Source organism: Chondrus crispus, genomic scaffold (assembly GCF_000350225.1).
Source record: "Chondrus crispus Stackhouse genomic scaffold, scaffold_160, whole genome shotgun sequence".
Taxonomy (NCBI): domain Eukaryota; phylum Rhodophyta; class Florideophyceae; order Gigartinales; family Gigartinaceae; genus Chondrus; species Chondrus crispus.
This window is the reverse complement of record NW_005179045.1, coordinates 99,584-118,187: the sequence shown is the minus strand read 5'-3', so window position 1 is coordinate 118,187 and position 18,604 is coordinate 99,584. Positions and strand designations below refer to the sequence as shown.

The 18,604-nt window shown below is 51.8% G+C and overlaps 2 protein-coding genes across 2 annotated transcripts; both read left to right on the top strand.

The window, feature by feature from the left end:
* The first annotated feature begins 7,462 nt into the window (after positions 1-7,462).
* On the top strand, positions 7,463-8,002 carry CHC_T00002907001 (hypothetical protein). Its single transcript, XM_005714236.1, has one exon. The coding sequence runs from the start codon at positions 7,463-7,465 to the stop codon at positions 8,000-8,002; it is 540 nt and encodes a 179-aa protein (XP_005714293.1).
* A 2,891-nt stretch (positions 8,003-10,893) lies between these two features.
* Positions 10,894-11,346, top strand: CHC_T00009111001 (5 nucleotidase deoxy cytosolic type C). Its single transcript, XM_005714235.1, has one exon. It carries the CDS (start codon positions 10,894-10,896, stop codon positions 11,344-11,346), a length of 453 nt encoding a protein of 150 aa, XP_005714292.1.
* Positions 11,347-18,604: the final 7,258 nt, after the last annotated feature.

The following is an 18,604-nucleotide window of genomic DNA, read 5'->3' as shown; positions in this document are numbered from 1 at the left end:
CGAAGACATAATTATCAAAGAGTTGATTCAGCACGATGACCGTATCAACACGATTCATTTATTCCTTAGGACTAAGAAAGGTAACCCATATGGATATTTTGTTGCATTAGGCTATCTAACGCACGACGATTCACGACAAAAGCCAGTTCATTTCCAGTGGCAGCTTCTTGACTGGCCACCTCCAGCAGAGTTCCTTCAACGCGTGGGATTAATACTGCTCCCAAGCCGCGTCGCCTTGTCTATGCCTCCGGTTACCCGCGTAGCTGGATCACTGATCGTGGAATCTGCACCTTCACCATCAGGCACAACAAGAGCTGGGGTAGGGAAAGAAACTTTTCAAAGTAGAAAAAACCCTGACTATGCGGCGAAGGATGCAAGGAATCAAGAGCTTGGGCTTAGAGGGGAACTGCTTGTTATCTCGCAAGAGAAGGATCGATTGTCTAAAGCTGGTAGGTCAGATCTGGCCGAGAAGATAGTTCACGTATCCGAAGTTGAAGGGGATTCTGCGGGATATGACATTCGTTCATTTGAGCCTGACGGAACAACCCGATTCATTGAGGTTAAAACTACCCGAGGCGGACCCACAACAAGCTTCTTCATTTCTCCCAATGAGATTGGTTTTAGCGCTCAAAATGCGGACAAATATGTTTTATACCGCTTATATGAATTCGATGATAAATCAGACAGTGCAAAGACGTTCATCCTTTTTGGAAGTATTGAACGTCAAGTTTCACTTGAAGCCACTGCATTCAGAGCAAAGCTGAGCGCACCTAGTTGAACAGAAAAGCGTGCCATCAAAGAGCCAATACTTTTTAGTCGGCATTGTCAACTTCGCCAATTATCAACTCTCGCGTCAAAGAGCATTTTCGACTTGGAGTGAGATTGCTTGTGTTTGAACGTTATAAAACCCTTACGTTTTAAAGTCTGCCGAAATAAGGTGACAACACCTCAAAGATGACGGCCAGAAACGACGACACTGGATAGCTACCCCAAACGGGGTGTTGATGTACCACTGGTCCTGTTTTGGTCCTACCGGTCCGTTGTACGCTGCACCTTTGCGGATCGTTCGGACGGCCTCAATCCCTTTACGTATCGCTTTTGCGAACTTCAAGTTCCTGACCCCTCGCATCGGTTTGATCAAATTCTTAAGCGCAGTGTGGTCCGATTCGATGTCGGCACATCAACGTCATGAACCTGATGACGAAGCACGATATACAAAAAAAACTATTTGGTCTCTATGAAAAGCGTCCAGGTCAGCACGAACACTTTCGATCGTAAAGAGGGTAGGGCTAGGAGATATTAAAGCTCTCCATTCATCCCGTCAGTGTCATTGAAGTAGTGCAAAGCCAGAACTCGCGTGGCAAGGAAGGCTTACAGAAAATGTTCGACGAAAGTTTGCAGCAAGTGGCGTGGCGAGCGCTTTGCCCAGAAGTGTCACGACCGAGGCAGACAGTTCGAATTTTTCGCCCTCTGGCGGCCAGCTGCAATCTGTTTGACACTGTTCGCACTCGAGAACAGGAGTCTCTAAGATGCAAAAACCAAACACGCAAGAACCGACATCAGAATCGGTGCAATTCATCCCACCCTCAGCCTGTCGTCCCTGGCGGTTCCACAACAGGTCACCAGCTTGGACCACGACAGAGCAACAGAGATCCCTGGAGCAATCAATCGCCAAAGATGGACAGCAACAGCCGGGTCTGGTTCGAATCCTCGAAAGCGATCCAGATTTCCAATTTGAAGTCATCTTTGGGATGCGCCGCTGCCTGGCCTGTGACAGCGGGGAGAAACCCTTTCTCGCCAAGGTGGTGCCTGCTGACACCTCGGATCAGGATTGTGCCCGGCTCATGCATACTGAGAACGAAGAGCGGGCAAACGTCAGTGTGCTGGAAAAAGCTAAGAATTACGCCGCCTTGATCGAAGGTGGCGTTTTCGACGGGCAGACAGCGCTTGCCACAGAACTGGGTCTGACCAAGAGCCGGGTTTCACAACTCCTCAAGGCAGCCGAAATATTTCACTATCCGTGGTTGACCGCCCTGATAGAGCCAGGCCTGATTCACGTAAGTATCAGACGTGCCACGCAGCTGGCGCGCAGACTGAACAATCCGGTCACCCAGCGCTTGTTACGCGACAGAGCAGGCCGTCTGGCGGCGTTATCTGAACCGATCGGTGTTGAAGAAGTCATCAAACAGCTGCTAGCCGATGTCCCGACTGGTCACGCGGCGCCGGTTCAGCGCGAGGTGCTTGAAAGGGTAGGGCGCCAACCGGTAGTTGAAATTGCCCGGTCCCGGGATGGAGCCGTACGGGTGTCCATCGCCAAAGTCGACAGATCGCTGGAAACCACGGAAGAACTGATTGGCCAGATTGCCGAGAAGATGCGCGCGTACCTGATGGATCAAGATGCGGTTTCCACCAGTTGAACACGTTCAACTCGTGAATCCGGCAAGGAGTGTTTGATGATGCGGTCTATTTTTATGCGGGAAAAAGAACGCGCGGCTGTTGGGATCACCAAAGCAGCAGAAATGCCCGGCAGTTCCTTATGCGACCAGAGATGGCTCACCCTGGTTTGGCGACTGACCAGTATCAGTCGGCCTGAATTTGATGCCACCTATCAACCGTTCCTGGAAAGGGCGAGTCACATGATGGCCCGAACCAGAACCCTGGATCTTGAATCAGCGAGCCCCGGTGCCGAGCAACAGCTGATGCACCTGGTGGTGACGATGCTAAAGGTACGCAAAGCCTGGATTGTGCCCAGGCGGGCCGGGTTGGAGAATGCGGCCCGGATGGCCGAAACGATGAGCTTTGCGCTGGTGGTGGCCTGTGTGCTGGATCAGGTCCTGATCGGTTGGCGGCAGGCGGACCTGGCCGTTGACAAAAGTGCTAGCTGCCCACTATTAGATGGTTTCGATGAAGGCCAACTAACCCCCCGTAAAACCACCCTGGCGCCTGGCACATCGATGCTCTTCCTGCCATCAGTGCTGACTGACACTGCACTGCGCTGGTTGTGGAAAGAGCCTCACGTGATTAATGAACTGGCCTGGTATTTCAACGCATCGCCAAAGGGGGAGTTTCGACAGCTTGTGCAGCTCGCAAAACAGAAGGCACTAGTCCCTTCGGCTGAGCCGGCCGGCCGACAGGACAAGGCTGGTGCGGGGCAGGATATTGCATTATCAGAAGCCGTTCAGGCTCAAGCCGGACCCCGCGCTGCGGAAGTCGGGCGGCCAATGCCTGCTCAGGACACAGAGCAAGCCGACTTTATCGAATGGAGCCCAGAAACTCATCTACCCGATGCAAAGGCCAACAGGGATGAATTCAAGACCGAGCCGGGGAAGTCGGACGAAACTCAAGCGCCCGAGGCAGGGATCGAGGGACAAGAGCTGACCGGAGTGGACAGGCAGGATGAAACGTTGACAGAGAGCGATGCATCAAAGGCCGATGAAGTCGAACCAGGACAAGCTGAGGGATTGGCGTCAGCACCTATCAGGCAAAAGCAAAAGGTCGGTGAGGACTTTATCGGGTGGCTGCGCGCGGAAGTGGAGAGTGGCAGACTGACAGCAAATGAACAAACCAGTGTCCTGCATCAGCTCGCGGATGGCACCTTGTTTCTGGTGATGCCCCACACATTGAAGCGATTTGCGGATGCGAGCGGCTTGCGGGCCAAACAGGTCCAGAACAGAATGGGCAGGAGGGGGGCTATTCGCAAACGCAAAGATGGGAGAGACTTGTACTACGCGATGCACCCAACAATGGGGCTTGTGCCAGGCGTCGTCTTGCTCAAGCCCAAGGCGATCTTTGGCACCGCAGGAAAACCGACAAGCGAATTCATCCCCAACGTGATACTAGACTGAGATGGTCACAGCAGATTACCCAAACCTGGAACTCACCATCCTGAACTACATTGCCCGGTGCATTGCGCGCGGCAAAACCTCCGAATTGGAAGAGCTGGGGATTGATGTGGGCACGATGCAGGTCGTCGCCAGGATGAATGTCGATGAGCTGGCGGTCAGATTGACGGAGCGGGCCAATCGCAAAAAACGAGCACTAACGCAGGACGAGATCAAACGAAAGAAGGCAGGCAATTTGTACTATATCCCGAACGAATTTGACTTCAGCACTTCCGGCGAACTGAAGCTCGAGATCTTCAATATAGACAATCAATATCAGGGGATATCAACCACAAGCAAAGTGGTCTCACCATTGGCGGACCGCATCAGCGACATGGTGCAGCGAATGGTGATGCTCACCGCCGAGCTCATCGCGAAGCAGCGGGTGGAAGCGGAGCGATCGCGGCTGGCAGCCATCCGCGCCAAACGGGAACAGGAAGCCCGCCACATTGGTGACAAGTGCCTCACCCAACTGGACAAACTGGAAAAGGCTGCCAAACAACTTGAGCGGGCTCAGGTGCTGCGATCACTCGCTCAGGCCTGCCGGACTAACGCTGAGTTCACCAAGAAGAATGCGGAACTATCCGACTGGATCAATAACGCCGCCGATTGGTTGGACCCGCTGATCTTGCGCGAGTGGCCAGATGTTGACGAGGCGATTGCTGCCGGCTTGCTGTCGTATGACTCCAAGTGGCGCCGCGTCAGCTTACGATGATTTGATGACGGGAATGATCCAGGTAGGCCGCATCGATCAACCGGGGGGCAATAAGAGGGCTGGATCGATGTCGTAAAAGCGGCGCATGATCTGGTCGCGTCGGGACGGAGACTCGAGTCTCTGTCGCCTTTAGCAGGTACGGCAACAACCGCCGTCTGCTCGCAAAATGCAAAAGTGACCTGTCGGGGCCTGTGGTGCGATTTCGACGGGTTACAGGGTTGTGGGCTCATATAAACGCACTGAGATTCGTGTTGATCGATGCCTGTTGTTGAATGTCAAAGGTTTGAGAGTGAGGGGTTTAGTGGACAAGACGGTTCAGGTTGTGCCGCTGGTCATCGGTGTACAAGATTTGTTGATTTTCACGGGGCTCTCTGAACCAGTTCTGGCGCTGGAAAGCAGCCCGGATGGTGTATCAGGCACTGGGGCATCTACCGCGGAGATTTTCAAATTCGCTGAACAAGGAAACGCCCAAGCTCAACGAGCCCTGGGTCTGCAGTATCCCAAAGGCATAGGGCTGCCTAAAGATGGCATCAAGGCAGTGCTCTGGTACCGGAAAGCTGCCGAGTAGTCAGCTCTCATTGCTCAACGCAAATTGGGTGAAGCCGATTCGACCGGTGTCGGCGTCCTAAAGAACAACGAGCAAGCAAGCAGAGCAGTGTTTGTATTGCCTTGGACGAGTGAAGCGTTGCCTATTTGATGGCACCAGTCTTGTTGGCTCGAGGCGGTAACAACTTTGCCTTGACCATAGGGGTGACGGCTCCCATATTGGGCTCAGCGCTATCGCACCGTCAATGCGCTCGTATTCAGAATCCGGTGCGCTTCACAATTGCGCCAGGTGCACTCGTTGAGTAGCTCAAAAAGAACTGGCGTAGTGAATCCGGTAGCACTCAACCAGCATCAACGCCCCCATAGCCCTGACAAATTGCTGTGCAAAGTGTCTATCCAATGAGCGAGTCGACAACCCGCTCACGAGGGTGCCTCACAGGCACCAACTCAAACCACTATCCAAGGAGATTCACGAAATGGCTATGTCACCTTTTGAGCAAGGCTACCGCGATGCCGTCAATGGCCGTCCCGCCCAAACCCAGCAGGGCGATTACGGTTCAGGACACCGGACGGGTACCAGCGGCAAGTAATGGCCCGTTGGACTGGGTGCATTTCGGTGTACCCGTTAAGCCTGACAAGTTGCAAAAACATCCGTCTCAACCATGAGAGTCGAAATTGACGCTCACCAAGGTGTCTCACAGGCACCAACTCAAACCACTATCCAAGGAGATCACGAAATGGCTATGTCACCTTTTGAGCAAGGCTACCGCGATGCCGTCAATGGCCGTCCCGCCCAAACCCAGCAGGGCGATTACGGTTCAGGACACCGGACGGGTACCAGCGGAAATTAATCAGTCTAAGTGACGGAAACGCCCCCACGTGCGTATCCGTCACGATCGGCCTACAAGGAGAAGAAGATGAGCAGGAAAACCAAAGAACAGATGTGTGACCTTACACTGGTTCGGGGAGATGACTTCGGAGTTGGGTTTCCCAAAAATTCGCCTTGCGCGGATAAAGGTGGCGATGGAATCAACGGACGTCTAGGGCCTTATGCAAATACTTGAAGTCCCGTCCGTAAGAAAACTTACAAAGTCATAACGCTACTGATTCGCAACCAGGATGAGCAGCCGAACCAAACGTGTCGGCTCAGCATCGTCAGCCTGTATTCCCCCTTGTCTTGACACCTTTGGTAGCCGCGTTTACGGATCACAGACTCGCGAATGCTATAGAGAACTGACCTAAATATTTGGGTACGACTATGAAAAAGACTGACTCGAACGGGATAGCGCAGGCAAGCCTGCTGAGACGGCTAGCGGTTTCGGTCTTTGGGTTAGCGCTAACTGTCATCGCGCAAAGCGCTCCGGCAGAGCTAACGATATGCAACAAGGGCGCCAGTAAGGTATTTGTCGCAAATTCTCACGCGGAAGGGATGCCAAGGGGCAGCTGGCGGATTATTGGCTGGGTAAAAGTAGGCACGCGTGCATGCAGGCCGTTCAGCGATATGGTGAAAAGGAAAAGGAATTTTTACTACTATGCTGAAGATGAGGTTGGCAATCGCTGGCATGCGGGCAACGGTCCTGGGTTCAAGGGATGTATTTCAAAGACCGGTACCTTTAGTCTGAAGTCGACTGCAGGTGTTCAGTGTCCAGGCGATATGAGCGCCAAGAAGTTAAAAGAAGTCGACACGGGAAATGAAACTGAATTCACGCTGACGCTGACGGGCTCTCAAAGTGCGCGGAGTGCGCCGTTTCGAAAGATCGATCTCTTAGACATCGGTGATGGCGTTTATGTTCAAGGGTTTTCGTCGGACGAACTGGGTGTTATTGTTCGGATCGATAAGAGCGATGACACGGTAAAAGTCAGGCGTTCATCAGACGGCACAACCAAATGGGTAAGCGTGAACCGAGTGATCACCCGTGAGCAATCACAAGCCAACGACATTGGAAGAATGGTGGTAAGTGAGGCAATTATCTTTTGTCTGCTTGCGCCAGATGCGTGCAAGAATTAGCGTTCGACGCTTGAGTCCATCTAGGCGTCGTGATTGTCCTATTCGGTTCCCGGTTGATTCGATAGATAGGCTCTGAAGGTGAGGTCAGGTTGCACGAGTCAATAGGTCTGATCGTTGAGGCGATGATGAGGTCTTGAGCATTTGTTGAGGGCGCTTAACCATTGGCTATTGGGGCCAAGGATATCGCAGCTATTGAAGTCTTAGTACACCTTATTGTGGTCGAGCGGTACCCGAGTGCTGACGCTGATAGGGCCAGCTCAATACCTTGAGAGACGACCGTAAAATCGGCAAAAAAAACTAACAGGTTCAAACATGAAGGATTCACTTGAGAGGCGCTGCGAGGCGTTTGCCCGAAAGGCACATGATTCGATCAATCATCAACGAAAATACACTGGGGAACCCTACACAGTGCACCTTCAGGCAGTCGCAGATCTTGTGCGTAGGGTATCTGGTTCGCCTGAGATGATTGGTGCAGCATGGTTGCACGATGTCGTTGAGGACACGCCGGTTACATTGCCAGAAATCCAGCGTGAGTTCGGCGAAGCAGTTGCCACTCTCGTATGTGAGTTAACCGATGTTTCCCGTCCCGAAGATGGTAACCGTAAAGTAAGGAAAGCGATTGACAGGGAACACTTGGCCGGTGCCTCGCCTGACGCAAAAACGATCAAACTTGCAGATCTAATTGACAACTCTCACTCGATCCAAGAACACTCTCCTGGATTTGCGAAGGTTTATATGCAGGAGAAGCGACTATTGCTAGAGGTATTGCAGGCAGGCCATCCTCATTTACATGCAATGGCGAGTGAAATCGTCGCTCGCTATTTTGAGGAGCCAAAACAATCACTGAGGTAGTTTCTGCTGAGATGGTGGTCCTTTCGCTGATGTTGAAACTGGGGCAGCGTCACTATTTCAGAGACATAGCAACCGAGAATGACCTAGGTGGCGAAAAGGGATCGTGATCTAGGTTTTGCGAATTGCTATAGTTTTTCGCTTTACACTGCCTAGCCGGGGGTCGCAAGCGGATGTAGCAACAGTCTGGCGGGTCGATTGCGGGTTATTCGATTTGCCGTTGCCGCTTCGATGGATTAGAAGTTGAACGAGTTGACCGCTTTCGGCTCTTACCAGTCCAGAGTTCAAACTCGCCAATCGAACCGGGTGCCGCTCGCGACCGGTATTGCGATTTCAGGGCACTAGTTACGATGTCGGTTTTAAGAGCGAACAAGCAGTTATTGCCGATATGGGCAATGAGTATCTGGGGTGCTTGATGCGATCTTCGGTGATGTCGTCAATCTCAACGCTAGCAACTGGCGCAGTACATCGCCAGTCGCTACCGACCAATCAACATACCTGCCATCGACATGTTATCTGGTTGAAAGAAACCATCGAGGCGAAACCCTGACCGGCAGGCAGCGGTGACGATGTCGTGACGAGAATACCGGAATGACACACCCGTCTCGAACGCTTGCCCAGACAGAAGCTTGTATTGATGCCCCTGAAGACTGATTTGAGTGTCTTTTAGTAGGCGAAAGCCGATGACCATTGCGTTCTCGGCGGGCTGCCATTGTGAGAACGACTCAAAGGCGGGGAATTCAAGTGGTGAATCCGCCAGTGCATTGATCAGCAGCAATTCATCCGCGACGTCATCGCTCGTCGCAGCGTAGGCTTTTTCTAGCTTGCCAATATCTGTCTGGTTGGTATCGACACTGATCAGTACGTGGCCGTCTAACGGCAGCCAGGATGCCAGCCTCGCAAACCACTCATTGAGATCACTGGCGCAATCGCCGGCTTGCTGGGCGATATTACCAATCGTCTGACCCAATAGCAGCACCAAACAGCTACTCTGTTGCGTCTCGACTCGATCATGCATGAAATCCGCACGGCAAGCCCGAGTTCGACTCACCCTAACCTCAGGCGTATTCGCAATCTGGTGCGCAGCGGCTAAAGCCATATCGTCAGCGATGTCAACTGCGCAATACGTTTCAACGCCTTCAAAGACCCGCAGCAAGGGAACCGTCTTAGCCTCAACCGATGCTTTGCTGCCAGGACCTAGATCGATTATCTGCTGTTTCGGACCGACCAACTGGGCAATTGTTTGCGCCGACTCCTGAATCATGCGAACGTCTTCGTCAAAGATGTAATAGTCAGGATTGTTGACATGTGCTGCCCACTGGCTGGAGGCTCGCGTCCGTTCCGAGTGCTCGAGTCTGTCGACTGCATAGGTGTGTTTTAGCATGTGCCGGCGCTGGCTCCGGCGCAGCAGTTGGTGTACATCGGCTGCGAGGTCATTGCTCACTATCAGATCACCGGTCATCATCTTGGTCCTTCCTGTAGTAGTCAGGAAACGACGGCTTCTGTCGTCTCTGTTGTCTGTAGACGACCAGGTGATTGATTTGTCAGGTGTACCAGTGGTTTGTGCGAGCTTTCTGTCTATTCTTCTGATAAATACCGACTTTTGAAAGCGTACCCTGCGCGCAATACATTCTGCTGCAACAAGGCATTGTCTTCGATCGCTTCTTTGCCAGGGGTTACCAGCATGATCTGTAGCAGTACGCCATGCTCAAGCTATCCATTTTCCCTGCTACTTATCGCGGCCAGGTATCGAGACAGGCAAAAGCGAGATGTCATAGCTGGGTACGTGGCGGTAGGCTTGATGGGTTTCGACGATCACTTTTGGCCGAATCCAAAGGGATTGTAAAGATATTTCACGGTTCGTTCCGCGTTGTCTTGTCGTCCTCAAGAAGCCATCGCTAGATTCATCTGAGATGTGTGCCTACTACGAGGCGGGAAGGGGAGTTGGCTGCTGCTAGCCCCTTCTTGTGTGGACTTGTCAGCATCATCGGGTCAATTGCCTGACATCAGCTCGATTGCCGCCGCCCGAAGGGGTGTTGAGGGAGAAGCCACAAGACAGGCATTGGCCGATGTCCGCCGTGGTCACTATGTTGCATCGATCGACATTCGCCTTTTTCTGATTTCGGTGCACCCGCTAAGCCTGACAAGGCGCCAATACATCCGTCTCTACTACGAGGGTCGCAATTGACGCTCACCAAGGTGCCTCACAGGCACCAGCCCAAACCACTATTCAAGGAGATTCAATGGGTATGTCATCTTTCGAACACGGCTACCGCGATGCCCTCAATAATGTGCCAGCCCAAACGCAAAACGGGAATTACGGCTCGGGTCATCGAGCTGGCAGCGCCAACAAATAGTCAACCCAAAAGCGGAGAGGCCAGGCTGCCTCTCTGTGTCAACGTCAAATGGAAGGAGTCTGAGATGTCAATGAAAGGGTATCAAAACAGCTGTCCGGAATGTTCCTTTACTGGGCGATCGCTAGCGTTTCCTCGTCATGCACCAAATGGCGTCAGTTCTAACCCCTGGACAAATGATCTCTCCTGGTATGGCTGTAGGACCGGTTATTCACGGGATTATTGCCGCTCCTGTGGAGCCGCCTTGTTTCGTTATTGACATGGTGGTGAATTGAGGATGGAAGCAGGCAGTACATCAGCGACACTGCTGCAGGTTCCCGCCAGCAGAACCGCTGGTTACCCTTCCGCCCGCCGGTTTGACTACAATAAAAATGTCAGAGCTCTGATTCTATCAAGTCGTCGCGTGATGCTCGTCGAAACCCAGAGACAAAGTCGTTTAAGCTTATCGCCGTTATTGCCTGGCGAGACGAATGAGCGCATTGCCGATGATCACAGGCCTCTTAAATCAGAGAAGAGCAATTCGCTAAGTTGGTGGGAACGATGAAAAAAATACTATATCTGGATATGGATAATGTACTCGTTGATTTTGAATCTGGGATAGCTCGAGTAGGTGAGTCAATCAAAGCTGAATACATGGGTAGGCTAGATGAAGTGCCCGGCATATTTTCCCTGATGGACTCGATGCCCGGTGCAATTGCAGCATTCCATGAACTCTCAGGCTTGTTTGATACCTATATTCTCTCGACCGCACCGTGGGAAAATCCAAGCGCGTGGAGTGACAAATTGCTCTGGGTGAAGCGACATATAGGTGATTCAGCTCACAAACGCCTGATCCTTTCTCACCATAAGCATTTGAATGAGGGCGCGTACTTGGTCGACGATAGAACGAAAAACGGAGCGGCTTCGTTTGGTGGCGAGCATATTCACTTTGGCACTGACCGGTTTCCCGGTTGGGACGCCGTAACGAATTACTTGAGGAAGAACGCAGCGTAAGCCACTGATCGGCATTCAAGGCGTCGTTTGATTCCTTCGTATCGTTCGGCTTACCGGAAATGGAGCAATAGCGTCTGGCTTTTGGGATGACTAAACGCAAAAAGAAGAATAGTTCGGGTGGGCAAATGACCTCTAGAGTCCCTGGTCTGAGGCGCTTACGCAACCTACGTGAAAAGTTTAGAAAGCTTCGGTATCGCCACGCGCGCGAAGCTGTGGTGGACGACATTGCTGTGGATTGGTTCTTTAGCGAACCACTGCCAAACCTGGTCGATTGGAACGGCCGTCTCCTGGATTCTGACTGGGCCCGAGAACTCGCCGCCTGGGATGCACAGACAGACATTTGCAATCCACTGATTGATCAGATTGCTGAGCTAACGCAGGTCGAGCAATGGCTAAACGGACTGGACGCCTCTTTAGTGGATTTTGTCTCAGACGCTCAAGGTTTCTTGCACGGGGTAGGCAGTCCAGGGCAGATGCTTTCAAATTATGGTGACCGATCAGAGCCCGACGAAGTCGAAGGCTCAATTGCTGAGAGAAATCGGACCGAAGCATTCGAAGCATGGATCCAGAAGATCCAAAACAATCCTATGGACATCATTCGCGAACTTGAGCAAGACCTGACTGCTGTGGTCATCTTGAGGAGTCTTAAGGCCCATGTCTGGCCATCCTCTGCTGACTTTTATGTGGCTAGTGCGACCGCACCACCTGATGGCTGGACTGGATCGGCGATGGCGCAGGAGTTGCGAGACAAGTTTCCAGGAACCGTTTCAGGATATGCGGCGGCTGTTCCAAAAGGAAACTCACGCATGACCTGGGGGTTTTGTTTGGCCCTTGTTGCCTTGGGTTATCCACGTTGGACGGCAACTGCACGTTCGACTCCGGTTCCCAAAGGAAGCGTTAATGAAGTTCTTTCGCACTTTTTTGCAGAGTTCGACGCGCCAAGCTGCTACGCAGAAGTCATCGGCCACGCTGAGCCAGATACTGATGACTTGGTAACTAATTTTTTTCGCGAATGGGGAGATATCCCGGGGCCGGAAACGGCTGGCAGGGTCAGCTATCGCTTAGCTCAGCCCGTGCGATTTTGGCCTGCGGTTCTTAGCATCCCTTACGCAGGTTGGTACGTTGCGCGTGTTCAAGGCATTAGCCTCCGATCCCTCCTTGTGACGCGTGGCTATTCGATTCCTGGGCGGCTCTTGCACCAGATGGAGTGCCTAGATCCAAGACAGTACGACTTCAAATGGGGCTCATTCTTACATTTTGCGATTGCCGCACTAGACGGCCGTGCGCGTTGCGCCCCATGGACTAGACTCATCGAGGAGCAGGACTTTGACCGGTTCTTCGATTCCAAGGAGCGGCGGTGGTCATGGGCAGGATCTGTCGAAGAGCATGCCAAAGACATTTCGGGGCTATGGCGCGCCGATGTCTCTGGCCTGCTTGACCTCGCTCGCTTCGTCACCCAGTATCCGACAGCCGAGCGTAGTGCAGACGAGCGTTGGAGAACATTCGATTTTGCAGTCTGGTATGAATACGAGGTGGCCGAACATGAACGACGCGGTCAATCGTTTCTGATCGCAAATCGATCACTTACAAGCGTCCAGCGCGCTGTGGAGGCGTTTGCTATTGAACGTGCACGAAGGGATCAGATGAGATCATTGAATGATCTTGCTACCTCTTGGCAAGGGCACGATCTCGATTTTGAGATGAGTGAGATCTGGAGCTTTAAAGAGCTCACAAATGCCAGAGCTTTATTGGCAGAGGGAGCGGCGCATAGGCATTGTGTCGCAAGCTACTCTAATCGATGTGTTGCGGGCCAAAGCGCTATCGTGCAGCTATTGTTAAGGGGAAACCGCGAGCTCACCATTGAAATTCATCCGCCTTCAAAAGTGATCGTACAGGTTCGCGGGAAATTCAACTCGTTTGCATCACCGAGTGCGGCTGCAGCGGTGATGCGATGGGCCAGCAATAAGGAGTTAATACTCATGCCTAGCGCCATTCATAGGTATTGACCGCAGGAACTAACATCGCAGCGGTAGAGATAGAAAATTGCGATCAGTTCTCGTAGGGATGGATATCGGGAATCTTTCCATCTACAGCTCAAATCTTGGCTATGGCCCCATTTGGCCTGACAACTTGAGGTAACGGTTGCATTCGATAGGCGGAAAAGCTGATGACCAATCTCAGGCGTGAATCGCTAATCGACGGTCAGAAGTAGTCGAGCTTTGAGTGGAGCAATTCGGAGCCGGAATTTTGACTATCTCGTTGAAACTTGCTTAGGGCCGCGTTCAAAGGGCTTGATCGCCTGTCCCATCACCATCAATTGGCACTGCAGCGTCTGTCTAACTGACACTAGACTAGTACTATTTTCAATGCATTTTCGACGTACAAATTCGGTAAAACGCCAACCATACGGCTCACACAGATATCGTTTGCCACCGACGACCGAATAGTCAAAAAGTTGGCATGCTCGGGAAAGGGAAATTGGCGATAGTTGGTTGCGAGGCAACTTGTCACCAGAAGAAAAATCATCGCTAGAAAAGACTTCAATTTCTGAAACCTGAGCATCCGGCGCGGTTCGAGAATAGATCGTGATGACTTTGCGCAGCTCTCGTGTCAAACAGTCGTGTTGATAGACAAAAAGCCCGCTCTTAAAGGCGGCGGCCCTTAGCGGATCGCCTTGATCTGAGTACTTTGGCACCGGTCGATCGGTCGCTTGAGCCGCGGTTACACACTTGCGCTTAGCGCTTTCTTCTTTATTGCGAGCGGCAATTTCTTTCTCTTTCTCATAGGTATAGGTGCCATAGGTTTGCACAATTTGGTTCATTTGGGGGCTTGCCACGGGCTCCAAGCTTATCTTGCGGCCTGGACAGACTGAGGTAACACCGCCCTTAAAGATTTTGGTGTCAGGATCTATTTGCGCTCGAAATGTCAAAACAGGTGGGCCGTCACGCTTAGGTTCCCACGTGTAAAACGGCCCTTTCTCTTTTGTTTGCCTCACCCGTTTATAGCGATCATTCTCTAACAAGATGGTCTTGCTATAGACCCTTCCTGATGCGTGGTAGGCGAGTGTTTGGCCTGAGGCTGCTAAATCAGCGACGATGATTTGCCCTTGAAACTTGTCTTTTTCAACTTCCCAAAAAGCCAATTGGACTTTGTAGTAAAGCGTTCGGTTGCATCTGTATGTGCCAGTCCACGTCGCAGCATTTTTCACCACTTCTTGGAAATCGGCTTCGGCTTGCGCGAGTTTCTTCGCACTCGAACCACACGCTGAGAGGGCAATGCAGATCAAGAAAAGACTGGTTCGGATCGGGATACACATGAAATAATCTCTTAGGTACTAGTAATACGGTTTAAACATTACGAGGTCTAGTTGAAGCGCAGACTGTCGCCCCTGCGCTAATCGCTGGGCCGCTTAGTCGAGTGCCGCATGGACTGCCCGAAGCATTTGAATTTGGCTACGCAACATGAGCTTTATGTTCTCGTAGGCGGCTTCTTGTGCCGGAAAACGGCGCCGCGCAAGTTTAAGCATCGGTAAGATGTAGTTTTCCGACTCTGAAATGTATTCCTGCTGTTTCTCCATGCGAAACACACCGATCATCGTTTGCTGGTTATTGATTCGGTCTGATCCTTTGACGATGCTGGCGATTGGACAGGATGCTATTTTGTCAAAGTAGTCTTCATCGGATCGTCGAACGCCGTTTTCCTCTTTGGTCATCCGCTGCACTGCCCCAGCGACCGTTTCACCGAAACGAGATCCAATGTCGGTGATTGTGACGCCATAGTCTTCGACGATATCGTGAAGCAACGCGGTGGCGATTGATTCGGCTGGAAATTGAAGGTTACGACTTAGTGTTCTTGTGTATAAGGCGACTTCTAGTTGATGCATGAACTCGGGCGTTCTGCCATCTTTTCGGAGGCCAAGATGGGTAGTGGAAGCAAATTCGAATGCCTTCAGTGGCACCAAGTAGGAGGCATCTCGCTCTGCTGATCCTTGAAGCAGATAGCGTAAAGTAATGCGAAGTTTGTCGAATGGTTTGAGCGGTTGTTCGGTCATATCAATTGACGTTTGGAGTTTTCGTTACCGGTATTGGTGAAAAGTCGGTCTGACGGTTCTGGGTCTTTGGATTCATTCCATCTGAGCCATCGTATAAATTAGCATAGCCTTACCGGAGCAATGGTAGTTGGAGCCGTCCGACTGATCATTCGTGGACTCGAGGCGGCTCGGCATCAGAACTAGACGGCTTGATTGAACTTCCGGGCCATCATGCCGAGCTCATAGGAAGTCATAATGAAGTAGCCCCACAACGCGAGGAAGGGTACGAAAATGAGGCCGATGCCAGTCAGGCCCAGGAGAGATCCGACTACGCCGACCAAAAAGAAAAATGCGAGTCCAAAAAGCCAAAACTTCAGAAATCCCCAGATGTTCAACATGATGAATATCAGTGAGGCGGGTACGTTCAGAAATTGAATGAGCGAATCCTTAGCAGCACTACGAATGATGCCTGCATAGACAAGTGGAGAAGCGAGTAACGCCCACAGAATGCCGACCGCGATTTTGGTGGCGGTATCGCCCAGCCAGTCCAGCGCAATGGCTTCGATGGATAGCGTAGAGTAGACCAAGATATCGTCGATCAGGCCGCCCAGCCCTGCCACGCCCATGACCGACAAGATGATCGGGGGGATGAATGTCAGTAAGAAGGCCAGTATCGCAATGACAAACCCATCACATAGAAGTTTGGCCGGCTCAAGCTTCGGTAGGGTTGAATCGCCGCGCGCGAATTGTCTGACAACCGCATATTGCCAGCCGATCAGGGCGAAGACGCCGAGCACTGGGATCAGCGCGCTGAGTAAAACAGGTAGGAGCCGCTCCACTAAGTACTTGTCACTAAAGGGCCATTTTAGGGAGTTGATGAATTCGCTGACCATGAGACGCTGCCTACTTAAGATCCTGAGTTGCTGGATTACAGCGTTTCACGAACCGTCAAACGCCGCCCTGTCTTAATGAAGAGACGGCTTTGACTATCAACTGTCAGGGTACAAGCCGGGTAAGTCTTTCGGATGGCGACCGACTCTCAGACTACTTTTCATAGACTTCAGCTGATAAAAGCGCTCGAGGTGTCCCAGAGCGGTGAGTAGGATGGCGATACGGGCCCGGCGGCAGGGCCATTGGTATCGGGTGAAGGCGTTTGTCAACGTCTAGGATCATCTCAATCGATGCTCATGCGTCCAGTAAAAAGGTGGGCCCTAAGTTTGATCAACACGCTTGCGGTTAGCTAAACAGCCGTTTAGACCGAAACAAGCGCGACCCAGGTGCCTGCGACCCTTGTGCTTTGCTGAAACGGTTCGCGAGACAGTGAAGCCCCAAAGGCCATCGAAGATTCAGGCATTGACCAATGACAAGCCCGACTCAGCAAAATACTATGGCGCCGTGGATGTCCTCATCATACGGAATACTCCTTTGCCGATCGTTCCATTCGAAGACACCAACTGCGACGATATACAGACCGATTGCAGAGGCGAACAGTGGTTCGAGTTGGCGTAAGTATTCGATCTCAGTGACCAGCTTCCGTACCCGCGGATTGCAAGTCCGGAAATCAACAAGCGGCAGCGACATATTTTGACTGACGAATGTGATGGTCTCTGCATAGTAAGACGTCGTTCTCCATACAATTGCCCCAGCATCTTCAATAAATCGCTCTAGGGTGACCCTGCATCGGGTTTCCCGATCAAACTCTGGATCGTCTTCGTCTCCTAGGATCGAATCGACGATGTAATCCTCATCGTATGGTCCTTCGGTGATCGACACGTACAGCGAACCTGGTTGATGAATCCACGCTTTCTCAAAGATCGAGCCGCGCAAAGCTTTGAGTGCAAAGTTTTCGAACAGTCGATTAGCCTGTTGTGCTTCAGTGCTGATCTTCATGTGCCTTTCCTTTGAAGTCGCGTGCTATCGGCTTCAAATGGGAGGCGAGTGGCTGAGATTAAAGCGATCTACAGTCGACACTGAAGCTCAGCAATTTTTCGCCTTGATTTGCTTTGCACGCCAAGCCAAACTCACAGTCATCCTGCTTGCCCAATGGCATCGTCCCCATCGTGAATGCGCCTGCTTGGGCTGGTCGGCCAGCAAGAATAGGACGAATACAATGATCGGGCCAGTCAATGGCGATATGAAAATGCCTCCTATGAGAGTAGATGTCGTCAACCCACCCTTGTCAGGTTAAGCGGGTTAATGGGTTCGGCGTCCTGCAACTGAGCTCCTGTGACGTGGAGGTTATGCCTGGAGCTATTGAATAGCGGAACGGCAACGAGACTCGCGGATAGTGCGTTCTCGAAAATTTGAGGGCCTTAGTAGTTGGTCGGCTTTCTCGAGAGATGGGAAGAAGGGTGAGGCTATCGTCGGTGCTTCGGTAGTCAAAAAGCAGAGTGATCGGTAACTGGTGATCAGATACAGGCTGCTTAGATGGTTTGGCGTTGCCTATCACGCCAGTCGGAGGTAGGGTTCTTTTACGACTACCCTACCAAAAGTCGGCACCCGCCTGATAGCCTCGAAGAAAGTTAGACCTCAAAAGTCCAGTTGACTTCCTGGATCTTTGCGTTCAGCTTACGCACTGACTCAGCAGTACGGTCAGCTCGTTGTTCAAGCTCCGACACCTTAAGCTGCGAGATCCAGGCAACCTCGCGCGTGCTGTACACGTTTGGTGCTGTCTGAGCCGCTTTCGCCGCTGAACGCAGGATCGCATGCTCAGCCAAAAGCTCATCACGTTGCGCGATCGCCTCCATCAGCGAAATCCCATTCTCAAGCGTTGCGGAAAGATTCGCTTGATTGATGGAAACGACGAGTTTACGCAATTCAGTGTTCTCGCGAAGGAGCTCACTCAGTAGCTTTTCCGGATTCTCATGCGGGGTGGTTTTTTCCTGCGCAATGGCGTTTGCCTTTACCCGTTCCCGCAAGGAATCGATGCGCTTTTGCTTGGCACTTCTATTGATTAGTAGTTCAGCAAGTTTCATTTGATTTACCTCATCTATTGTTGTGATGGACAATAGACGGGCGCCACGCAAAGTTGTCAGGGAAGATGCATCGCAAATTTGAACTGAGCCACGACTACTCCAAGTTGTTTCGAAGAAGTCCGGCAGGTTTTTCAATCCTTACCGGGAACATCGTAAGCTGAACTCATTGGTCTCGGTGCGAGGAGGCTTGCACCGATAATTCGGATGAGGTTTTGCACTACCAGTATCTTTTGACAGAGGACGTAATGTAGCG